The 26357-nt window shown below is 29.2% G+C and overlaps 2 protein-coding genes across 2 annotated transcripts; both read right to left on the reverse strand.

The window, feature by feature from the left end:
- Positions 1-438: 438 nt before the first annotated feature.
- LOC114937927 (uncharacterized) lies at positions 439-3308 on the reverse strand. The gene is made up of 8 exons (XM_085488721.1): positions 3299-3308; positions 2092-2214; positions 1898-2014; positions 1644-1739; positions 1297-1535; positions 841-1000; positions 656-756; positions 439-577 (listed from the first exon to the last, which is right to left on the reverse strand). The coding sequence occupies exons 1-8, from the start codon at positions 3306-3308 to the stop codon at positions 548-550; spliced, it is 876 nt and encodes a 291-aa protein (XP_085344847.1). The 3' UTR covers positions 439-547.
- On the reverse strand, positions 3039-5558 carry LOC146720361 (uncharacterized). The gene is made up of 8 exons (XM_085488709.1): positions 5335-5558; positions 4989-5153; positions 4747-4899; positions 4606-4677; positions 4264-4347; positions 3908-4173; positions 3667-3826; positions 3039-3592 (listed from the first exon to the last, which is right to left on the reverse strand). The coding sequence occupies exons 1-8, from the start codon at positions 5555-5557 to the stop codon at positions 3453-3455; spliced, it is 1263 nt and encodes a 420-aa protein (XP_085344835.1). The 5' UTR covers position 5558; the 3' UTR covers positions 3039-3452.
- Between the last annotated feature and the right edge of the window lie 20799 nt (positions 5559-26357).

The following is a 26357-nucleotide window of genomic DNA, read 5'->3' on the forward strand; positions in this document are numbered from 1 at the left end:
TTTTAGACGTTTGAGAAACCTTATATGTGCGACGTCGCATTTACAACGTTTTTGCGACATTTGTAAAACTTGCATGAAACGTTAGGGAAACGTTACAAACTTTAATTCTAAAAACAACGTTTATACAACGTTCTTTATACAACGTTCCAGGAACTTATTTTCCGCTTCATGGTTAATTTGCAACGTTTTTGTAACGAATGTATAAGGCACAGTCTAAAATGAGTCATTAATTGTTGATCAGATGTGTCCTAATAATCGTTGCAAATTAACTTTATATATTCGTTACATATGTAATAATACGATCAGTGAAAAACAAAAATTATTTGCATATTAATTACATATTTATTTGTATACACATATACAACAATATTTTGATAAAATAAAAAAATTAAAACATTAATTATATTAAGATATATTATTATATATTTATATGTATTTTTAAGATATTTATTCTAATTTATAAAATAAATATTATTATATTTTAATATTGCACTATTAATGCATTTGCAGGGTCGGCTGAACGCCATATGAGTTCATGTACATTTCCTTATCCGATCTGATTTCTAAGTGCTTTTGCCTAAGACAAGAAAAAAGACACAAAATCAATTCAGCTGTATAAAAATAGTAATTCATTTAAGTAAAATGAAAAAAGTACCTGCTCTCTATCATAACGTGTTTTGGCATATTTAAGCCAGGCGGAAACATAATTTACATAATGTCTATCCGTTAACATCGGATAATGCTTTCGAGCAGCCTCTATAAAACGCAAGAAAAAATTAAAGATTAATAAATTGATTTATATAATTTTGTTTGAAGTTAGGTCAATGCAGAAAGTCTTACTTTTTATGATATCTATTAGCAGAAGTGAATTTATAGCAAAGTTTCCTTTCTGGCCTTTCCATGAACATTTCATAGCCAATTTATTGGAAAACATTTTTTCCAAGCTATGTTTTATTTGATCTTGGGGTGAGTCTCCTCCAAGCAAATAGAAAAATGTTTCCTGAAGCATATAATTATTACAATTATAACGACATACTACATTTTTCATACATAAATAATGTCGAAACATTTTTCAATCTTTTATAATTTACATGTCTAATTGAATATACGATGCAATTATATTTTAATTGTATAAATAAGTAAGTGAGGAATGTACACTACACCCGTCAATGATTCCTTCCCATTCCTCCTAGAAAATAAATAAGACGATGCTATATATAGATAAACGATAAAAAATCTATAGCGCTCTATTTCCTAGAGGAACGAATCATTGACGGATAGTGTATATATTATCACCAGTTGTTTTTTTCCATCTTCATCATTCTTCAATGAAGTGTCATACTGCAGCAATTTTCGATGCTTTTTAAATGGTTTTGTAGGGATAGTCGAAAAATTATTAAATCTTGGACCTGCTGCTGCAAATATTACTGGTTCGTCGTTTTTTTGTTTTAATTGCTCAAAAAATTCATTTTGTTGTCTTAATAGCGTTTTAATCTCTATCGTGTTCTCTAAAATCTTGATTATATTCTGGCTATCTGTAAAATTACAATTAAATATTATTACATAATTGTTATTATTGTTGCTGTTGTGTAGTTGTTTAAGTAATAAAATAACAATAAATATTAATAAATGATATTGATAACCTGATGGAAAATCTTCAAAGATTACGTTTTGTGCAAATAAGTTATTTCTTGTCGGAGTTAGAGATGCGTTTCCAGCAATATTTTGCGGACCTAAATCTGTAGAATTAAAATATATTTTATATTATAAAAATGTAACTTCGGAAAGTAAGTCTTGATATATGAAAATAGTATTTGTTATTTACCGTAGATATACTACGATCAATAAATACGTGTATGTGAATGTTAAATATATACATATATATACGTTCACATACCCTCTGTTGAGCAGGTTTCAAGATCCACAGTATTGTTTATATTATTGTTACGATTCAAAACCCCTATATCATCCGTTTGATCTATCTGATTTTCTTTATTATCGTTATTGTTTGAATCTAAATAAATACAAAATTAATAAGTACTCAAGACAAAACATTAACATTTCTATTTATAAACATTAAAAAATACTAACCTATATCACCTATATTACCATTTATTTTTTTATTGACGGTTGGAAGAATGTTGTCAATATTTGCTGGCAGATTTCTTGCAGTCTGTAGAACTTCACTTGATCGTCTACGTTCGATTGCAGGATCTGAAAAATAAATATTTAATAAAAAGATTCATCTAATCGTTGCAAAAATATTTACTTCTGTATTCACTTGTAAGACTGAATAAATGCTATTTATGTATTACGTAAACATATTTTGAACCAACACTTAACAAAATTAGAATTATTTGATTACAAAAAATATAATATTTATATTATTTTTATTTTATATAGGAGAATTTATATTATACATTTTTACTTTCTTCCCAGCAAACACCGATATATAATTGTTACATTGCTATAATAAAACGGAATATAACACGCAATATAACGCAAATGTACTACGTTATATACACGTTAGGAGTAATTTCCTACTCATATAAATTACAGATATATAACGTTAATATAACACATAAATAACATGTTATATAACTTTAAAAAGAATTATAAAATAATTCTATAACTGCAATATAAATTACAGAATTGTTATAAAGCTACTATGTATGTGTTATAAAGCTGTTATATTTATGTAATAAGACTTTTATGTTTACTTGTTACTAAATTGTTACATATTTAATTGAGAATAAAAATTTTAATTATTACATATTTATTACAAACGCGAATACTACAAATATTAAATTCTTTAATTAATTTCAAGCAAAATTAAATAAAATTTTATTTAATTTTGCTTGAAATTAATTAAAGAATTTGATATTTGTAGTATTCGCGTTTGTAATAAATATGTAATAATTAAAATTTTTATTCTCAATTAAATATTTAATTGTTGTAACAAATATGCAATTATTACAATTTTTATTTTTATTATAAGGTGTTAATATACATAAGTAATATACATAAGTTTCTATATAAAGAACTCTTTTTTATTTATAAAATTTATATTTTTCATGACATATGACGTTTTATATTTATAAAACGAAATTTATATTTTTCATTACATAAGACGTATATATATATGTATACATATATTTATACAAGGATGTATAAATTATAATTAAACATAAACTCTTCCAGAGAATAAAAAAAAATTAAAAAACTTAGCACTTTTTTATATGTATACATATATACATTAAACATAGTTATATATACGTGTTGTTGCTCAGGTACGTACAGGTACACATGTGTAAGCTTATGAAATATAGCAACATATATAAATATATTAACATTTTTGGTATTCATTATCTATCACATATATATTTTTAAAAACTTAAAGCAAAAGATAATACTTAAAAAAAAAAATTTCCTTTAATTAAAGAACTGAAAATCTAATTATTTTCCTTATCTTGTTCCTGTGCTCCTCCTTTTTCTTCCCTCTGCTTTCTCTGCTTAGCGAAACGTAGCCATTCCGCCACAATATTATCAAATTCAGCTTCTGTTAAAGAAGAATACTGTAGAGTAATGTCTCCTAAAAAGAATAATATATAGTTAAACAAGAAATTTAGGATAATAGATACATTTTTAATAATATAGAAAACACACTTCTCATAATTTTGATAAAATATAAATCGCATATTTTAAAATTATTACGAACACCCTTCCATGAGCAATCCATCGCACATTGGTTCGTAAATATTTTGCAAAGGGCGCGATGAATGTTGTCTCTGGGATTATTTCCCCCAACTTTTAAGATAAATTCTTTCTGTAAAAAAAATAAATTTAAAAATTTTTATACAATTAATTAAATTATACAATTAATTAAATAAATTAATGTAAAACTTACAAATTGCGTAACTGCTTCCTCCGTGTCACGCAATAAAGTCTCAAAATCTTTTATAGTTTGAACCGAGCGTAACGGTAAAATTTCAGCAATCAAGCTGTCATTACCCTTTGTTGGAAGAAGAGCGCGGCTCTTCATAACATCTTCCAATCGGTTTACCAATTGTTTGATGTCTCTTAAGATTAAATTGGACGTAGTTTGGGTACGTGTTATTTGTCCTTGATTACGTATTATATCTTGCTGTGTACGTATCACTTGATTAAAGTACTCTGCAATGTGTACAATGTATTTCTTATTATACATAATTTTATATTACTATTTAACTAAAAGCTATTATATGCATATATATTAATACATACTTTTTATATTAGGGTCTGATACTTCATTAACTATTTCTTGCAATTCTTTATGGTTTTCATGTTTTTCAGATAATGGATCACAATCTACAAAAAAGAAATATTAGATATATATATATACATGAATATAATTTTTGTTGACTTTATATACTTATGATCATCGACATATAACATGAACTGAACATCAATAAATAACCCAGGTAACAGACTGACGTGATTAAACATCAAAATGACGTTATTTTGACGTCGTGTGACGTTATTTTGACGTTTAATGACGTCAGTTTGTTACTTCTTATTCGATGCTCAGTCCATTCTGTATATCGATGCTCATGACAATATACATACTTTGAAATATTATGGGAATATCACAAATCTGACGTATATCCACTTCTTGTGTACAAGAAGTTTTCTTTTTCTCTGGAAATGTATACAATATGTAATAAAAATCAAAATATCAAAGATTATAATATCACATACTATACGTACCACAAGGTTGTGATAATGGAATCTTTTTTACTGAATCAATCACAGTTTTGATGCTTTCAATTTCATTGTTGGTGAAATTATTCAAGGTTAAATTGTCCGGACACAGTGGGAAAGCAGATGTAATTTTATTCATACTGCTTGCTTTTTCTTTCTCTGTAAATATTTAAAAAAAAATTTTCTTATATAGCCCTTTAAAAATGAAGATTATCAAATATAATAAAACATGCTGTTTTAATACGTACTCTTAATTTTAGCAATTGGTCGATGTACATAATCGTCGTTTTCTTCTTCTTCACTGCTATATCGATTGTACAAAGTATGCTGTCTTTTGCCACGTCCCAATTTGTCTTCGTCGGTTGTTTGGTAGTTGGAGTCAGCTGCACTTTTTCTTGCAGATTCCAAAGATCCTATAATAAAAAAATAGATATATTAAATTGCGCATTAATGATAATAATAATAATATAATACTAATAATAATCACAATAAAAACATTACAATAAATATGTTCTGCGCAAACTTAAATGACTCTTAATAGTGTAATATAATATAATCATAACACACAAAAGATAAAAATGCATAAGTACTTACTACAATGTTTTATGAGTTCAATATTATATTGATCCCAAGTTTCAAAATTCGGACTTGCATAGTTTGCGATTAGAGGTGCAGCATTTGCTGTCCGTGGCCACCAGCACTTCTGTTGTTGATTGTCATCTAGTATAAGCCACGCTGTTGGTATTTCTGAGTATGAATTATCTATAACAAACTTGACAACGGAATATCTTTTTCCTATAGTACCACCAGAATCCATTTTTCTCTAAACGAAAAAACAGTATATAAATTAATTTCTTCACAAATAAAAATATGTATATACATCCAATCACATTAGTAATATCTTATTGACAAAATTATTGATCAAAATAATTGATTGCTTTAATGCAAAATTTTAAAAATCACATTTGATATCATATGTAATATAAAAGTTTTTTTGCTTTAATGCAAAAGTTTTTTTGCATTAATAAATACAAAAATAAGACAAATTTGTGTTATAAAATAATTCTTTTATAAGTTAAAATTTTATACAATATTAATATATGTATACATATATTATTTCATCAATGTAATAAATAGATTTTACAAGAATATTTTTTACTCAAACTATGCAATAATATAAATATTTTGTAAGAAAAATATACGTTTATATTTAATTTTAATAAAATTATATTGCTTATGTATACGTTTTTATGCCATATTACTGATATAATTATATTATTGAAATACAATCCTCAAATGCATTTATATTAATTTTGTTAATAATAAATAATTAATAATACATAAAGAATACTTGTTACATCTACATATATTTAAGATAAAATTAAAGATATAAAAATTATTACTAGCCTAGTAAAAATTAAAATCAAATTAATTTTAATTCACATCGTCTCTTGCAATTATATATATATGATATAAATTATATTTTTTAATAGTTCATAGTTTTAATCAATCAAAATTATAATTTTATGCATAAGATTTATGTACATAAAATATTGCAAAATTAAAAAATTAAAATTAATTAATGAAAGGCTCGTATAAATTAAACAAAATTAAACAATCATATATAGTAGGCCAACTAAACGAGCAAATAAATAAGATGTAAAAAATTTTTTTATTAATAGTTAAATCATTAAATTAACATTCCGTTACAGAATCGATATAAATTGTAAACGTTTCGACTGCACTACAGTCTTTATCAATACATAAAAATTAAATATTAAAATATAAAGTTAGATGTTAAAAATACAAAGTTAGTTAAATATTAAAATATAAAATTGAAACGATTCTTCGCTGTTGACCAATAGATATGCAAGGCGATTGGTCTGAGATGCCAAGTTATGCGACATTTGAGCATGCTACGGATATAATACGCGAATTAAATCAATGTCAGAAAAAATTAAAAAATCTTTCAACTTACATTATCGTTTTAACAAGTCCTTTTCCCCGATATTTCAAGTGTGTGTTGCGAAGTCTGAATACCAAATGTCAAAATAGAGAGCGTGATGTATTTATTTATTACCAATGTTTTTTCTAAATTATGATTCAGCAAATTTTTTAAGTATGTCAAAATAACTACTGTCTAACAATTCGGTGTCTGTATTTAAATTAATTCCATTTTTCTGTTCTTTAATGTGGATCATTTCAGATATTAGTCTTTTTTGGTAATTCTTTTCATGATCCATAATTTTAATATTGTCCCAGTCAAATGTATGTTGTTCGTTTAGAATGTGTTCCGTGATAACCGAATGTCTAGCAGAGTCTAATTTAATATTATTTTTATGTTCTTTAAGTCTCGTTCCTAACTGTCTTTTTGTCTGTCCGACATATGTGGCGTCACAATCGTTGCAATTCAATTTGTAAATAACGTTAGAATTCGTGGGGCAATTATTTTTGTCCTTTTGAACTCTTATGAAGTCATTTAATTTTTTAATGCAACGATATCCTACCACTACGTCAGGTCTTCTTATTGCTGAAGCAACTTTCTCAGATATTGATTCTATATATGGTATGACAAAATATTTAATGTTAGTATTAGTATTATTAGTATCTGTTATATTGTTATTATTAGGCTTGTTAAATTTCTTAGTTGAGAGATTTTTTAATCTGCGTTTTATTTCTGTGAAAATTAGATCAAGAGGATAACCGTTGGATAGCAAAATGTTAATAGCTTTCTCTATATTTTTTTTGTGAAATTGCGGATGTGATAGTAATAAAGCTCTATCTACCAAGTTATAAATTGTTCCTATTTTATGACAAGTCGGATGATTTGAAAAAAATGAAAGTAATCTACCTGAGAATGTCTTTTTGTGATACCAATCTAAATAAATTTTGTTATCTATTACTTTGATCATTATGTCTAAAAAGCTTATACAACGATTATCCTCCTTTTCCAATGTAAATTGTAGTCTATCGTTATAATTGTTGAATTCGTTCAAAACATATGTAATATTGTCAGCGGAAGTGCATAAAATAATGTCGTCTACATAACGGAAATAGAAAGTCATTTCGCAATTTAAATTACTAATTACTGATGTTTCCAAGTCCTGCATGACTATATCGGCAATGATCGGAGAAAGTGGGGAACCCATAGGAGTCCCATAAATTTGTTTGTAAGTTATGTTATTAAAAGTGAAAAATGTAGAAGTTAATATAAATTTTATCATACCTATGAATTCATTTTTGGGAATCTTTGTGTGTGACTCTATAAAATGCCATCTATTATTGATACCGTTTAATGCAAGATCTACGGAAACATTAGTAAATAATGAAACAACGTCCAATGAAGCTATTATGTCGGTATCTTGTATTGTTTTCCCTGATAGAATGTTGCATATATCAAAACTGTTATTTACAAAACTGTCCGCTCTAGGAAGGCTATCTTTTAAAATTTTATGAAAGAAAGAAGCAATATTATATAGAGAAGTATTTATTGAGGAAACTATTAATCTAAAAGGAATATTTTCCTTGTGGATCTTGGGGAGCCCATAAGCTTTAGGAAGAAGAGAGTCGCTTGAAAATAAATAATAATATTCTTTTTTGTTGATGAAGTCTTTTTTCAACCATTTTTTTAAACAAATATTGAGGTCTTTTTCTATTTTTGTTGATGGATTGTTTTTAACTATGGTATACGTAGAATCGTCTTCTAGGAGACTCTCAACTTTTTTTATATAAAATTCTTTTTCTAGTGCGACTGTAATGCTGCCTTTATCTGCTCTGGTAAATAAAATATTAGGATTTTGATTGCAGAATTTAATTGTGTCTTTATGCATGTGAAATAATTTTTCTTGTATGTCCGTTTTTTTGTCGTTATTGTTTAAAAATAATGAAAATTGTGGAATGGCAGCATTACGAATCGAAGTAAGATTTCTGATCCCGTTAGAATTGCTTTCTATATCTTTGATGAATTCGTGTATAGCTACTTTTTTATTTAATTTAACTGGGAGACTAAATTCACCTCCCAATTGTAATAGATTGGTTACATTGGGGGGAATTTTTTTATCAGTTAAATTAATAAACCATTTCTGGTTAGTTTGTTGTAAAGGGTTATGTGTAGCATAACGAAAACTGTTGGCAGAAACAGTGTTATCAACAATATTTGTCGAAGATGTTGTTTTTAATTCGATAGGATCAATATTTTTAATGTACTCTGTTTCATGCGATTTACGTAGCCATAGGAATTTTTTCTTATGTATGAGATATAATTTTTGGTTGAACAAAGAAAAGGAGTTGCAATGGTGATTTAAAATCTCCTGCCAGATATAAGATGGTAAAAGATTTTGGAGAATTTGGAATTGTCTTGACCGTTTTTTATTAAGTGAGTTTAAAGTTCTATATAAATCAAATATCTCTATGTTAAGAATTTCAGTTTTGATATTATGCAACAAACCACGCATCCTATTTTTTGATTTATAGTGGTAGAAAACAAATTTATTATTACAGAAATTACGCAAATGGTTGGGAAACAAACAATATCTCTTACATTCCCTTAAAAATTTCAACTTCGACATTGCCTTAATTATCGCATAATTAAAATTTAGCCAAGATTTAAAATGTTTTAACGTTTCTAGACCAAAATAGTTATAAATAAAACTAGAATTAAAACGATGGTATTTAAACGGGTAATTAGTCACACGCATTATAAGGCCAGCGTTTATTAAAATTAATTAATGAAAGGCTCGTATAAATTAAACAAAATTAAACAATCATATATAGTAGGCCAACTAAACGAGCAAATAAATAAGATGTAAAAAATTTTTTTATTAATAGTTAAATCATTAAATTAACATTCCGTTACAGAATCGATATAAATTGTAAACGTTTCGACTGCACTACAGTCTTTATCAATACATAAAAATTAAATATTAAAATATAAAGTTAGATGTTAAAAATACAAAGTTAGTTAAATATTAAAATATAAAATTGAAACGATTCTTCGCTGTTGACCAATAGATATGCAAGGCGATTGGTCTGAGATGCCAAGTTATGCGACATTTGAGCATGCTACGGATATAATACGCGAATTAAATCAATGTCAGAAAAAATTAAAAAATCTTTCAACTTACATTATCGTTTTAACAAGTCCTTTTCCCCGATATTTCAAGTGTGTGTTGCGAAGTCTGAATACCAAATGTCAAAATAGAGAGCGTGATGTATTTATTTATTACCAATGTTTTTTCTAAATTATGATTCAGCAAATTTTTTAAGTATGTCAAAATAACTACTGTCTAACAATTCGGTGTCTGTATTTAAATTAATTCCATTTTTCTGTTCTTTAATGTGGATCATTTCAGATATTAGTCTTTTTTGGTAATTCTTTTCATGATCCATAATTTTAATATTGTCCCAGTCAAATGTATGTTGTTCGTTTAGAATGTGTTCCGTGATAACCGAATGTCTAGCAGAGTCTAATTTAATATTATTTTTATGTTCTTTAAGTCTCGTTCCTAACTGTCTTTTTGTCTGTCCGACATATGTGGCGTCACAATCGTTGCAATTCAATTTGTAAATAACGTTAGAATTCGTGGGGCAATTATTTTTGTCCTTTTGAACTCTTATGAAGTCATTTAATTTTTTAATGCAACGATATCCTACCACTACGTCAGGTCTTCTTATTGCTGAAGCAACTTTCTCAGATATTGATTCTATATATGGTATGACAAAATATTTAATGTTAGTATTAGTATTATTAGTATCTGTTATATTGTTATTATTAGGCTTGTTAAATTTCTTAGTTGAGAGATTTTTTAATCTGCGTTTTATTTCTGTGAAAATTAGATCAAGAGGATAACCGTTGGATAGCAAAATGTTAATAGCTTTCTCTATATTTTTTTTGTGAAATTGCGGATGTGATAGTAATAAAGCTCTATCTACCAAGTTATAAATTGTTCCTATTTTATGACAAGTCGGATGAAAAAAAAAAATGAAAGTAATCTACCTGAGAATGTCTTTTTGTGATACCAATCTAAATAAATTTTGTTATCTATTACTTTGATCATTATGTCTAAAAAGCTTATACAACGATTATCCTCCTTTTCCAATGTAAATTGTAGTCTATCGTTATAATTTTAGACATAATGATCAAAGTAATAGATAACAAAATTTATTTAGATTGGTATCACAAAAAGACATTCTCAGGTAGATTACTTTCATTTTTTTCAAATCATCCGACTTGTCATAAAATAGGAACAATTTATAACTTGGTAGATAGAGCTTTATTACTATCACATCCGCAATTTCACAAAAAAAATATAGAGAAAGCTATTAACATTTTGCTATCCAACGGTTATCCTCTTGATCTAATTTTCACAGAAATAAAACGCAGATTAAAAAATCTCTCAACTAAGAAATTTAACAAGCCTAATAATAACAATATAACAGATACTAATAATACTAATACTAACATTAAATATTTTGTCATACCATATATAGAATCAATATCTGAGAAAGTTGCTTCAGCAATAAGAAGACCTGACGTAGTGGTAGGATATCGTTGCATTAAAAAATTAAATGACTTCATAAGAGTTCAAAAGGACAAAAATAATTGCCCCACGAATTCTAACGTTATTTACAAATTGAATTGCAACGATTGTGACGCCACATATGTCGGACAGACAAAAAGACAGTTAGGAACGAGACTTAAAGAACATAAAAATAATATTAAATTAGACTCTGCTAGACATTCGGTTATCACGGAACACATTCTAAACGAACAACATACATTTGACTGGGACAATATTAAAATTATGGATCATGAAAAGAATTACCAAAAAAGACTAATATCTGAAATGATCCACATTAAAGAACAGAAAAATGGAATTAATTTAAATACAGACACCGAATTGTTAGACAGTAGTTATTTTGACATACTTAAAAAATTTGCTGAATCATAATTTAGAAAAAACATTGGTAATAAATAAATACATCACGCTCTCTATTTTGACATTTGGTATTCAGACTTCGCAACACACACTTGAAATATCGGGGAAAAGGACTTGTTAAAACGATAATGTAAGTTGAAAGATTTTTTAATTTTTTCTGACATTGATTTAATTCGCGTATTATATCCGTAGCATGCTCAAATGTCGCATAACTTGGCATCTCAGACCAATCGCCTTGCATATCTATTGGTCAACAGCGAAGAATCGTTTCAATTTTATATTTTAATATTTAACTAACTTTGTATTTTTAACATCTAACTTTATATTTTAATATTTAATTTTTATGTATTGATAAAGACTGTAGTGCAGTCGAAACGTTTACAATTTATATCGATTCTGTAACGGAATGTTAATTTAATGATTTAACTATTAATAAAAAAATTTTTTACATCTTATTTATTTGCTCGTTTAGTTGGCCTACTATATATGATTGTTTAATTTTGTTTAAAAATTAAATATTAATACAATTTGTAAATACTCAATCTTACAAATGTTTATTCAATTTGCGCCTTTCCAAATATGCAAATTAAAAGTATTTTCACAAAGACAAAGGAATACATTAAAATGACATTTATATTACGTTATTCAAAATAAATTTTTGATTCTTTACAAAAGTACGGAAAATTAAATAAAAATATTAAATTATTAACGATGAATAACATCTAATTATTAGTATGTAAAAGCGGTATTGTTATATAACAATCAGTCTCATTCATATATTTTAATATTAAACATTTTTGTTTTATTGCATTGAGTGGAACCGTTATAATTTCTGAATTAGTTGCACTTGATATTAGAAATATACCAAGTTTTTCAGAAGCACATGGCACAGTAAAAAAAAGATTTCGGATTTAGAAAACGTTTTGCGCGAAAAAATAATATATCTCCTCTTCAATAATATCCAAAATAAAAACTACAGAATTATCATTAAGCAAAGCACATTTATCATTCTCAGTTATTGCAATCTTAAAGTTTTTATATTGAAAATGAGAAATTTTTGCTTTATTTGTATATACAACAACCGGATAATTTACGATAGGGTATTGTATAATTGGTTGCTGTAATTCTTCAAATATGCGATTTGAAAGTCTTCAAGGGTTTTTCCCCCAAATTTATCAATTTTTTTTTATTTTTGATTTTTTTTCGTTTTTAAAGAACAAAATTATAAGGAAAAACCAAAGTTTTACGTCAGAATATGTAAAGGTTATGAACTTAGTGATGATTGTTTACCATAAATGTAGTAATTGGATAAAAAAAAGTAAAGTAAAGAATGGAAAAAGCAGACCTGTCTCATTTTTTACGTATTGGGTTTAGCCATTTTTTTTATTGCAACCAAGAGAAAGAAAGGTTTTTAAAAAAAAATTGGAGGAATGGTTGACCAAAATTCTATTCCGTATAAAAAAAAATTGACGAAAATTCCTGGTTTTCCATTTATCAATATAAACTAAAGTTCGGTTTTCTAGAAAATAGGGGGAACGCTTTTTTAAAATTTTAAAATTTAAAATTAAAATATTTTCTTTAATCTATTTTCTTTTTTCCTTTAACCATATTGCAAAAACCGTTTAAAACCCCCTAAGAAACGGTGCTTGTCAGGGAAAATTTGGAAACCCTTTTCCGAGGAAATTTTTTCCCAAACAGAATCGCTGTTGGTTTATTTAAAAATTCTTTAAACGAGTTTTGTACGTAAAAGTTTTAATTTCAAAAAATTTAAAAATTTATTTTTTAAAAAAAGCCTTTGGATATTTTTGGAACACGAAAAATCCCCTGTGGGGCCTTTTTGTGTGTTAAAAATTTTTTTGGTGGAGATCAAAAGTATTGCATTAATATTCATTTATATTTTTTGTTTTTAAAATTTATGCCATTTTCAAAAGAAAAAAAAAATACATTAAAAAAACTCCCAAAAAAACTTTTCCATGCCGGTTTCAAACCTGATATAACCAATTTACGAAGGAAAAAGTGGGGAAATCCGATATCTTAATAAAATGCCTTAGGCCAGAATTGACATTAGAACTTTTCGAAAAGGTAAGCCTCTAATTTATTTATTTTAATTTTTTTGTGTAAAAACGGGGGAGTAATTTTTTATAGATCTTTCTAAGAGAAGTAAGGCCAAAAGTGCTAACGCCTTTTCCCCCATATGTTTTTTTTAGGGATGCTTAGTGGTGTATTAACAAAACTCAACACACTGGGCAATTCTATGGCCAGCTTTCAAAAATATTCTCAAAATTCATTACAGTATTGGGGGGAACGTTCGTTAAATTAATTTTGTAAATTTCTCGAATTTTTAGCTCATGGTTGCCCTTTTATTACTATAAATGGGGATATTTTTTTCAAAAAGTACATATATTATTGTTTCAATTTAAAAAATCTATGAAATTTTCATAAAATTTGGTTTTTTTTGTCGAATAATGTACTTTGTGCAAAAATTTTTCTAAATTTGTTAATATTAACGCTTCTTCTCAATAGGTTCTAAATTTGAAAATTTTTAAAATGAATCGAATTTTGTTGAAGTAAAAAAATAAAATTTCTTACGAAATTCGATAAAATTTGGTTCTTGTTTTTGTGAAAAATACTAATATCTTGGGAAAGAAAAAAAATTTACCTAACAAAATTTTTAAAAATGCGGGGTCACACCTCAATATTAAATTGAAAAGAATTTTTAAAAAAAAAATATTTTAATTAAATAAAAATATATATATAAAAAATTAATAAAAAAATAAAAAAAAAACTTTTTAAAGTTAAAGAAAATTAAGACTTTTAAGTTAAAAAAAACGTTTTTTAAAAAAAAAAAAATCAATTATTTTATAATTTTTAAGATATTTAAAAGAGTTTTTTTTTTAAATATTTGTTTTATAGGAGGAATTTTTTAAAACAGTAAAATCGTATTTTAAAAAATTATTCATTGCAAAAACTATTATGCAAAACCCCAAAAAATGACAAGAATACTTCATTATTAAAAATTTAAAAATAATAAGTTTGATAAAAAATGTGTTCTATCAAAAGTAATGTCATGTGCAAAGCATAGGTGATAAAAAAAAAATAAATTAAAAATTTAAAATTATTAAATTATATTTAATTATAATGAAAAAATTCAAAAAAAAAATTAAATAGCAAAGGATTTAATTTTTAAAAAAATAGAAATTAAGTATTAATATTAAAATTTTTTAATAAAAAAAAAATATAAAAAAACCATTTTAAAAAAAAATTATTTAAAAAAAAAATTTTTATTTTAAATTTTAAAAAAAATTTTATCAAAAAAAAAGATGCAATTGAATAAAAAATAATAAAATTTTTTGGTTATTTAATAATATTTTTTTTTCTAATCAAGTTCAGTTAGACATAACCCTTCATAGTATAATTTTTTTCAGATATTGATCAAATTTCTTAAAACTTTTGAGAAAAAACGTTTTTAATGAAGTAAACGGAAAAAGCTTCGAAGCCAAATTTAAAAAAATCGTAACCAACCTTTGGCAAGCGTTTTATTTTTTTTCTATAATTTTTGCAAAGAGCGGAGTACTGTAAAAAAAGAATTTTTAAAAAAATTAAATCACAATAAAATATTTTAATACATTAAAAAAATGTTCTATAAATAGCAATAAACATTACACTAATTAGATAAATGCAATTAAACGAGTTTAAGAACCGATAACAGCTTTTTTTTTTGTTTTATGCCTATTTTTTTTATTAAAAAAATTTTCGAAATTTCAAAAATTATAGTTTATAATTTTAAAGAAAAAAACTAATTATCCACCTTAAAAGTAAAAAATAGGATATATAAATAAATTTTTTTTTGGCAGTGGAGCATAACCCTTTTTTTTGGGCAAAGTTTTTTAAAATTTAGTCAAATATTTTAAAAAAGATTTAAAACAATTTCTTTCATTTTTAAAAATCTATTTGAATATTAAAGTTATTTTTAAAAAACAAAAAATTTTTGATAAAATTTTTCCCCCAAAAATTCCTTTTAGAACAGCAAAAACCCGGGAAAAGCTTTTTTTTCAGCAAAAACGTACACAAAGGGGACGGAAAATTGTTCGCGGCAAAATTTAAAATGTGTTATTCAAAATTGTTTATAAATTTAAAAAACAACGCAACGCTTTTTATTAAATTTTAATTTTTATTTTTTTATGTTTATTTTATAATAGAAAAACCAAAAAAAAAACAGTTTAAAAACATTAAATTTTTTCAAAAAAAAAAATTTGAACATCAAAATAAAATTTAAAACTTTGTTTATTATTTTATTTAAATTTTAAAATAATTTAACTGTGTTTTCTGGGTTTTTTTTAAATTTTTTAAAAAATTTTTTTACTTTTTTAAAAAACCTTTTTTACGAAATAAAGGGGTTATTAATTTCTTTTTTTTTTTCCAAAATTTTTCCTGCTTTGCAGATTAAAAGGAAGTTAAAATTTCGCGATTCGCAAAAAAATTTTTTTGATCAAATTCAAAAATTAAGGCGGTTTTTTAAAAATTCTTTTTTTTATTTTTGTTAATATTTTTTATTTTTAAGTATTTTAAATTTACAAATTTTTAAGGCTTTGTTTGCATCACACAAGCCGAAGGTTGGAAAAAATTTTAAAAAAATAAAATTGTCCCCGGGAATTTAATTCGTTTTAAAAACGGATATTTTTTTTTCTGATGTTTCAGGGGGTTTTAAAAAATTAAAATTGTTTTGACTAAATTATGGATAGTAAATGTGTCATAATAAAAAAATTGGGAAACAAAATATAAAAACCGACTGATCCCCTTCAAATTAAAATTTTAAATTTCCCCAAATTAATTCTATTAGAAAAATAAGCATACCTTAATTTTTCTTTTAAAATGCACACAAAGTAAAAAATACGCTGACAGCATCGGAGGGGGGCATTTTATATTTGGGGGAAAATCGCAAGTCACTCGGAAAATTTTTTGGCTCTTTTTTTTCTTTTTTTTGTTTCGGCAGTTTTACCACGTAATCGTATCTTTTTGTTTTTTTTTTGCGAAACAGGGAGTCTGGTTTTTTGTCAATAAAAAATTTTTAAAATTTTAAAAATTTAAATTTTTACATAAGAAACCCAAAAAAACTCAGAAAAAAAATGGCTCAGATTTAATTTTCGACATAACGAATTCGAGGGGGTGACTGTGCCACGATGTAAAAAAAGGTTTTAAAAACAATTTCACAAGAACAAAAATTAAAAAAAGGAAAATTTTTTAAAAAGAGCTTTTTCATTTTTTCATTTTGAAAACAAAATAATGGGGAAAATCTCCCAAATATTGCAGGATCCCCCCCCTGTATAACATTTATATAATTTGTACACCTTAATATTTTTTAAAAAAATTGATTGGTCGTCATTTGTTTTTTTATTTTTTGTAACTAAAAAATATAAATTTTGGAAAAAAATTAAAAAATATGAAATCATTGTTCTTTTTCAAAATTTAAAACAATAAATGGGTACCATATTTAAAAAGATATTTTAGCCTTTTCCAAAAAAATAACTCAAAAGAAGTTTTTAAAAAATTTTTTATTTAAAAAAAAAGTAACTAATTACATTCAGTTAAGTGGGAAAAATAAGAAAATTATAGTTACCGAAAAAGGAACGTAGTAAATTCGTTCAAAATCTTACTTCCCAACCCTGAAATAAATTTTTTTCACCTCATGAACTGAGCTGATTTTCCCCCAGAACAAAGTTTTAGTGGTACTCATTGATTTTTTTCAAAAATTTTTGAAAAAAAAATTAATAAGAAATATCCCTTTTCCGGGGGGTTTTTATTGCAGGGAAACTCCTTGCGGGGGGATAAACCCGGAAAACCAACCCAAAATTTCCCAAATTTTTTATTGATCACGTAAAAAATATTTTTCTTGGAACTTTTTACTGCAAAATCAATGGCCAATCTTATACGAAAAACACTTCGCCCACGGGAAAACCCCTCGATGCCGGCACAAAAAAACAATCGCCGTTGTCGCAACTCAAACACCAATAAACCGGGGAAAAAAAAAGCGAATCGGTGAGGCAAAACCTGCAACGCGCGACATTTTCCCGTTCATCAATTGCCCCTTTTCTTTTGATCGGCGGGGGCCCCAGCGGCGCAATCGAAAATTATAATAATAGGGGTAATTTTTAGCTTATGTTTTTGATTGGGAAAAAATTGTGCCCCAGTGCGCACTCATTTTCCCAAATGGCAATTCCGGGTTGCATGAAATTTCAGGTGAAAAAGAACACGCCGAAATTTTTAGTGCCCTTGGTTTTTTAATTCCGGGAAAACGAAAAAGAACCTCACTCTTTTGTTCATTAATAATGATTTTTATTATATTAATTTTAAAAATAAAAATGATCAAAATATCATAACAAATATAAAAATTTTATTTTTTTAAAAAACATTCTTAAGTACATTAAAATTTATTTTAAAAAAAGGGATAGGTTGTGTTTATAAAAAGAATAAACTTCGGTGTCTTACTTTTTTTTCACACTTCTACTAATTCTTTTTTTGGTTTTTTTTCAGTTCGAAAGTTTTTTTAAATTTCTTTTTGCCTTAAATAGAAAAAATTCCAAAAATTTCCAAAATTAAAAGGGCCAATCCAATTTCCATTGTGAATTTTTTTCAAAAAAAAGCCCTATGTTGCATGCATCCACAGAACGGACCGTCAAAATACTGTGCCATTATGCGCAGAGGGCGCACTTGGTGTTGTGCTTCAAAAAGAACACGCAAACTAGCCAATGCCATTGGCCCACCAATCGAAACGCGCCACATTCAGTGCAGCCAGTGCCCCCAATCGAAAAACGCTATTATTTGTTGTAAATTGCAATTTGTAAAAAGTTATGATATTTAGCAACGATAAATTGCGAGTTCACTTTACGAGGCTGCAAAATTAAATCTTTTAATAATGTCGCATTTATAACGTTAATGCGGAGTAGTGAAATGTTTTTCAAAGTTTACGTTTTGAATGAAACGTTTCAAGTACGTAGCGAAATGAATGTTTTAGAAACATAGTAAATGCTACCATTGAAGTAACGTTTATAAAGTTGCAAAGAAAACGTTTCATACGAAATGTTACTTGAACGTTACAAAACGTTTCATTTGTGACGTTCCGAATTGTCAAATTTAATGTGGAAAAGCAACGTTTCTAGTACGTTCTACGAACTGACACTAATAAAACGTTAATTTGAGACGTTTACGGAACCTTTTATTACCGTTGCATGTAAACGTTTCAAATTTGCTTAATTATAGTCGAAATGTGACGTTACCAGAAAGTTTAGCGGGCGTCGCTGCTAATTAAAGTTTGCGTTTCCATAATTTCATCGTCATCATCAATGTTATCATCCTCTTGCTCTTTCGTGTCTTTGTCCTGCTCTCCATCGCGTTCACCGCTGGCGTGTACGTCTTTGCGTAAACGTTTTCTCGCAGCACGAACAAACTTGAGATAACGCTGAAGTACCTCCTTATACATTTTCCATTTTTCGTCCTCGCTGACTTGAGGTGTGAGATTCAGAATACGCCACATCTCTGCATCGAGCCGTGACAAAGGAGTTCCCGGGGTCCGTACGGAATTATTATTATCATTTTCCACATTTGATATCCCGGTAATTTTATTCGATGAATTATCGGCCGGCGCGTTAGAGGAAATTTCCGGTTGTCGCTGCAGTCTTTCGAGATTTTCCGACAAAATTAAAACCATTTTTTTTTGCTCTTTCCATTATTGAATCGTAAATATTTTATCTTTTTCACATTTGGTGCAACAAATATACACAGAATAGCGCCCCTTTTTTAATCTTCAATGATCCGGGATTGTTGCGTACGCGCGGCATGAACCGTGGTCCGACACGAAGCTGCGACGAACGAGCATGCTCGGCCTTTTTAGGGCCGCGTCTCGCGCGCCGCCTCTCAGATCCTTCACCTTTTTTTTTTGGAAAGAAATCATAGGAATCTTATGAGAGATGTGATGGATGGACAATAGGATAATTATTGAGTGGACTGTATCTTAATAGGGTGATCGCGCACCCATGTGTGCGCTGAAATTGATGATTTACGCAGGAGGCCGAATTGAAAAGGAGTCTTGAGTTTGATGAACAAAAACAGATCAATTTATTATATCACACGTCTGAAAGTCACCTGGACTTGACACAAACAAACCAAAGAAAAAAAAAACTTCGATATGAGAATCGAAAGCGTTTGCTGTACGCGCAGCAAATTTACATTTGACAATTGATCACTTATCGAACGCCTGATTGTGTATCAAGCGTCGTACAAAACAATTATTCGTTTCGAAGCTCGCGATCACAAAAAAAGAAAACTGTTTGTTCGATATCGACACCAATGTCTTTTGTCGCAAGAAAAAACAATGTCCTATTTGAAAGTCACGATCGCGAATCGTACAATAACAAATTTGTCCTCTTGTAGACGACCGTTATAATTTATCGAAAACGCGCACATATGATTTAACGCGATTCAATAATTGTCTTAAATTATCTTGTTCACGATCACTTCTCACAACAAAAATTAACTCACAAGATTAACGCAGGATTACAATCGCTCGACGACAATAATGCAAGCAATCCTGGCCAAATCTTTGAGTCGCTAGCCGCTTGCACGTGCACACCGCGTGAAAGATTTTGGAAATCGAAAACACTGTGACGACACTCCTGAGAGAGGGAGAAAGGGAGAGAGAGAGAATGCACGACATGCATTCATCGGCAAGTGATTATCACACAGAATCCTCCAGAAGGATTCGAATATTCGCTGGAGTCGATCACGTGTACGCAGCGTGCACAATACAACGGCGAATTCGTCGCGACGGCGTGCTACGACAATTGTGAGAGAGAGCGTGGGAGAGAGAGAGAGAGAAAGAGAGAGAGAGAGAGAATGCACGACATGCATTCACCTGTACGCGAATATCGCAATAAATCCTCCAGCACGATCCGAATACTCGTAATGTTCGATCACGTGCACGTAGCGTGCACGAGACAATGGCGAATTCGTCGCGAGAACGTGTATGTTGCGTCGCGAACGAGATCCGATTACCCGTTAACTTTTCACTCTCGATATGTCACAAAATACCGCGCAAATCTGTTCGTATTTGTCGCGATAATACATTCACGCACTTATTACACCGTAACGCGAATTCTTTAGTCTGACTTGCGACCAAAGCCGGCTCTCTCTCCACGACGACTGTCTCCGACGGAATGCTGCCCTCATCGATCACGCTATCGATCGCGTGATCGCGAGGGGTACACGCGGAATGCGCTAATTGGCCGAAAATTTGCTTCCGCGGCGCTTCCCGCGGTGCGTGCCGCGAGGTGCTGCCGTGTTAGGCCCGCGGCAATTGCCTTTACCTAAATTCTCGACTGATCCGTGAATTTTCGTTTGATCGAGCGCGGCGAATTTTTCTCAATCCTAAACAGGGATAATATAGCTTCAAGTATAGGAACAATAAGATAGGGTAAGAATCCGCCGCGCTGCACCAATAGTTTTCTCTTAATTTTCAAATTACCTTTTTTTCGCAGCAATACGCCGTAGGATCAATTTATGTCTAGCAAGGCGTTTCTTTTCACTACTTGCAAGCAGTACGTTATCTTTAAGAGTATTGAAAACGCACTCTTGAATACACTTTATGAGATTATTATCGACGGTGCGTAAAAACGCTGTTCTTTGATTTTTTCAGATAACATAAAGTTTTCAAAAGACTCGTGTTTTTTTCGCCGATAGATCGTCTAGCGATTTTTACCTCCCCGACGGATGAATTCTTCGACGACGATGATGCCGGTTGCGATTTTTTTTTTTTTTTTAAATTATCGCAGTGTAATTGCACGAGTGACAAGTCGTGTGTGAATACGAGTCTTTTATACGCCTCCTCCTCTTTTGATCGATCTACGAGGAATGTACGCGTAATGCAGCTTATTATTGGGAAAGATACACGTCCGAAATCGATATTCATCTGGAGTCGATTGTTTTAAATCGAGCAATAAATACTCGTGAGGCTACGAGGTAGCGTCGTAGTACGCTTCTTCCATAAACTTAGAATCGTCCGGATATACTTGACGCGCTAAATGCCGAATTTGCGCGCGATCGCGTGAATTTTCGAAAACTACTATGTAATTCGCATTGAGAGATATGTCGCATTGTCCGCGTCCCTGATGGAAGAGATTTTGCGAAATGAGAATAACTCTGAGATTCTTATGATGACTTCCTTTAGTAAACAGATCTACGATAACATCGCACGATGATGACTCTCTCATAAGATCGTCGATTATCACTAATTTCGGGGAGAGTGGATCGTAAGAATAATCTTTCAGGCGCGGTAAATCCTCGTGAAATTTGATTATATTTTTTTTCGAGTTTATTGGAACGTTATTTGCATATACGTTCTTTTTTCTTACGCTACTCTTCTCTTCTCTTTTATTTTCATTGCATTGCAGACGTTGATAGGCATCTTGCTACTCGGCGTAATAAAATAAAATTCTCTCGAATCGAACATCGGACACGTCGGACAAATAACGAAGAAATGTTTTCACGAAAATCGTTTTTCTACATCCCGTAGGCCCGCAGACGATCGACGTCCAAGGATGTTTCCAGCGCACATCCATTTCCCCAAAATGAACGCGATATTCACCGTTTACGTACAATCTCGTAAATGAAAAAAAGTCTAATCCGGGACGTTCTTAAAAACAAAAAATTAGCGTAAAGAGCGCCCGCGTATTTAAATTTTAATATTACTCATAGTATGAAATGAGTACGGCGGAAAAAGCTTATTCGCACTCCGGGGGCCAACCCGCGGCGGTCGCATGCTCGTGCTAGCGTACATCGAATAGTGTTGATCAGCTGATGAGCGCCTGGTTAGCTCACAACTACCGATCAGCTGATGAGCGCCTAGTTAGCGCACCGCTACCAATCAGCTGACGAGCGCTACGTTGCGCTGCCCGCAATCAGCTTTTAATCAAATGTTCTTGTTGGTGTGTATGTCTTGTGATAGTGGATGTATGTGAGTTCAGCACGGATATATTTGAATATATAAAAATCGTACGTAACAAGAATTTTTTAAAAATTAAATATTTTTATGTTGAAGTTTTTCAGACAAAAAATTTATATTAAAAAGTTTGTTAAAAATTTCATATTTTACTAAATAAAAATGATTTTATGCTTAAAAGATTAATTATTATTATTAAAACTAGGGTGGAGAAACAATATTTTTTATTAAAATATATAAATTTTTAAATTTAATAAGGAAAACAATTAGATATTTAAAGACAAGGCTCGTGTGATATTATAAAATTAAGATTTAGAAAGACAGGGCCAACTATAACGAGCATATTAAATTAGTGAGAGATGTAATGTCAACACATAATTGATTTATTTCTTAGTATATACAATGATAATAAAATTAATAAAACGTTTCGGCTGTTACTTCAGCCTTCTTCAGTAAATATAAAAACAATAAAAATTCTTTTAAGAAAAATTATGACATATTACGCATTAGAGTCTATTTTTTAATGAACATTTTGGTTTAATAAGTCGATGAATTTAAATTGGGTTACGCATATAACATTTATTAAATTAGATATTTTTTCTAATCGGCTAACCATTTTTTAGTTAAGATGGTAAGCTTTTTGATTATGTCAAAAAACATGTAAACGAGTTCCCTGTTGTTAGTAGAACAGGTTGACGGCCCATTCCACGTCATCAATTCTTTTGAACATTATTAGTTAAAATTATCGTCAGAACCGCTTGATATGAGAATTGAAAACAATTAGATGTTATCCAGCATCAAAAAGTTAGTCCCCATCATCAAGGATATTTCCGAGTAAGTTCGTCATTGCAGTATATTTCACCGTGATTGTCTAAGTATATTTTTATTTTTTCGGTATATTAATTTATATTAATAAGTTATTTTTTTATGTGAAAGATCTTAATTGTGTTTAGAATTGCTTACTTAAATTGATGAGTAGTCAAGATTCCGCCAAGTTGATGTGTTCACTATACAAAGTCACAGTATGATGTGTCGAGTTCAAACTGTGACTCCTATTATTATTATTATTTATTTATTAGATAATTCTTCTAGAATGTCAAAATATGACTCGTCAAGCATATCGGTATCTTTTTTTAGGTTTAGACCGTTTTTTTGTTCCTTTATATGGATCATTTCAGAAACATTTTTCTTCTGGAAATTAGATTCGGTCATCTCGGAACATATCCTTAATTACCAACACTCATTTAATTGGGAAGACATAAAAATTTTAGATTCCGAATCTAATTTCCAGAAGAGAAATGTTTCTGAAATGATCCATATAAAGGAACAAAAAAACGGTCTAAACCTAAAAAAAGATACCGATATGCTTGACGAGTCATATTTTGACATTCTAGAAGAATTATCTAATAAACAAATAATAATAATAATAGGAGTCACAGTTTGAACTCGACACATCATACTGTGACTTTGTATAGTGAACACATCAACTTGGCGGAATCTTGACTACTCATCAATTTAAGTAAGCAATTCTAAACACAATTAAGATCTTTCACATAAAAAAATAACTTATTAATATAAATTAATATACCGAAAAAATAAAAATATACTTAGACAATCACGGTGAAATATACTGCAATGACGAACTTACTCGGAAATATCCTTGATGATGGGGACTAACTTTTTGATGCTGGATAACATCTAATTGTTTTCAATTCTCATATCAAGCGGTTCTGACGATAATTTTAACTAATAATGTTCAAAAGAATTGATGACGTGGAATGGGCCGTCAACCTGTTCTACTAACAACAGGGAACTCGTTTACATGTTTTTTGACATAATCAAAAAGCTTACCATCTTAACTAAAAAATGGTTAGCCGATTAGAAAAAATATCTAATTTAATAAATGTTATATGCGTAACCCAATTTAAATTCATCGACTTATTAAACCAAAATGTTCATTAAAAAATAGACTCTAATGCGTAATATGTCATAATTTTTCTTAAAAGAATTTTTATTGTTTTTATATTTACTGAAGAAGGCTGAAGTAACAGCCGAAACGTTTTATTAATTTTATTATCATTGTATATACTAAGAAATAAATCAATTATGTGTTGACATTACATCTCTCACTAATTTAATATGCTCGTTATAGTTGGCCCTGTCTTTCTAAATCTTAATTTTATATAAATTTTTATTACTGAACAATATTTTTTATTAAAAATATAAATTTTTGTATCTATATTTACAGAGTATTTTTTCTTATTACTAATATCTACATCTTCTAACTTTAGTTAAACTACTCCTTGTCCTTTCTATTATAAAAATGAAATTAAAACTACGGATATTTTAAAATTAAAACTACGATTTATAAAATATAATATAAAGTATAATATTTTATAATATTTTTTAAAACACATTTTACTTCTATATTTACATTTTTACATAATATTTGCATTTCTATGCAAATGGCGGAAAACGCACGCGTATATGTATTGTATCTCCGCAAAAATAGAAGAGTGTGAAGAGGAGAGCGATGTCATTGTTCTGGTAAATAACCGTATGGAAGAGAATATCGATTTTTGATAAATCTTCGTTTTAATAACACAGGCTTGCATATTTTTGTTTCGTCACGCGTTATTATATTGTGAAATGCGGTTCGCCGAATGGCTTTAAAACTAATATTTATTGATGCCCCAGAAATCGCCTTTTCAACTTGCTCTTCGCGCGCTCCTTCTTTTCGTTTCTCTTCTTCTTCTTCTCTTTCTTTACGCAGCAATAATTCTCTAATACTATTAACATTAACTAAACGCGAGTTTTGATATTCAAGGTTATACCCTTTACTTTGCAAACTTCGCGTGTGAGTCCTTCGGGTGTACGGACCACATATGCGTAAAATTTCGGACCACCGGATACAAACGACTCAATGTAACTACCTTGTCCGTAGCTCGCGAGTTCATCCGTCATGTCGCCTAAAAAATTACCCGTATGCGGTTTGTATTCCTGCAGATCACCGCGACTTACATAAATACAGGAATCCGTGTCGTAATATAAAACACGCTTGTCTAATTTTTTAAAATAATCATACATTTTTAATCGTGCTTGAGCCGTCGTGTAAGCCGCTATTATAACATTAGTAAGAGGCGAAGGTACGATTGCCTCTTCTCGTAGTCGAAACGAAACATATCACCTCGTCGTTTACAGGCAATATATCGGTTATTTCATGTTGAGGGCTAGTGAGCAAACTCATTAATCGTTCTTGTGTTTTGACAATCGCGGTATTCGGTAAATTTGCACGTTGACCAAATTTACGCCAAAAAGAATTCAAGCATAATTGTTCGCGAACGCGCTGCGTGAGAGGAATCGAACGACACCAAAAAAAAAGGATGAGTCACTTTTAGTATAAAAGAAACTTTTAATATACGAATCCTTAAGGAAATATAATGTACAATACTTAACAATTAAACGCACAAAAAAAAATTAACACAAAATCTAATCAGTTTCAGCGGACAATTCGAAATCAAAAGAAAAGGCGGTGGTCGTCGATTTAATGTTCTGCGGTTTTTCTAAGCGGTTTACTCTTATGCGTACACGGCGGAAAGCGATAAGACCGCAAACCGGGTGTGAGCTCCTCTTTTATCATTTTCGGAGAGGAGCCCACCCTCGCGTGAAGCGCCAATAATTTTGCGTGA

The sequence above is a fragment of the Nylanderia fulva genome, unplaced genomic scaffold (assembly GCF_048542155.1).
Source record: "Nylanderia fulva isolate GAGA-0341 unplaced genomic scaffold, ASM4854215v1 Scaffold70, whole genome shotgun sequence".
Classification (NCBI taxonomy): domain Eukaryota; kingdom Metazoa; phylum Arthropoda; class Insecta; order Hymenoptera; family Formicidae; genus Nylanderia; species Nylanderia fulva.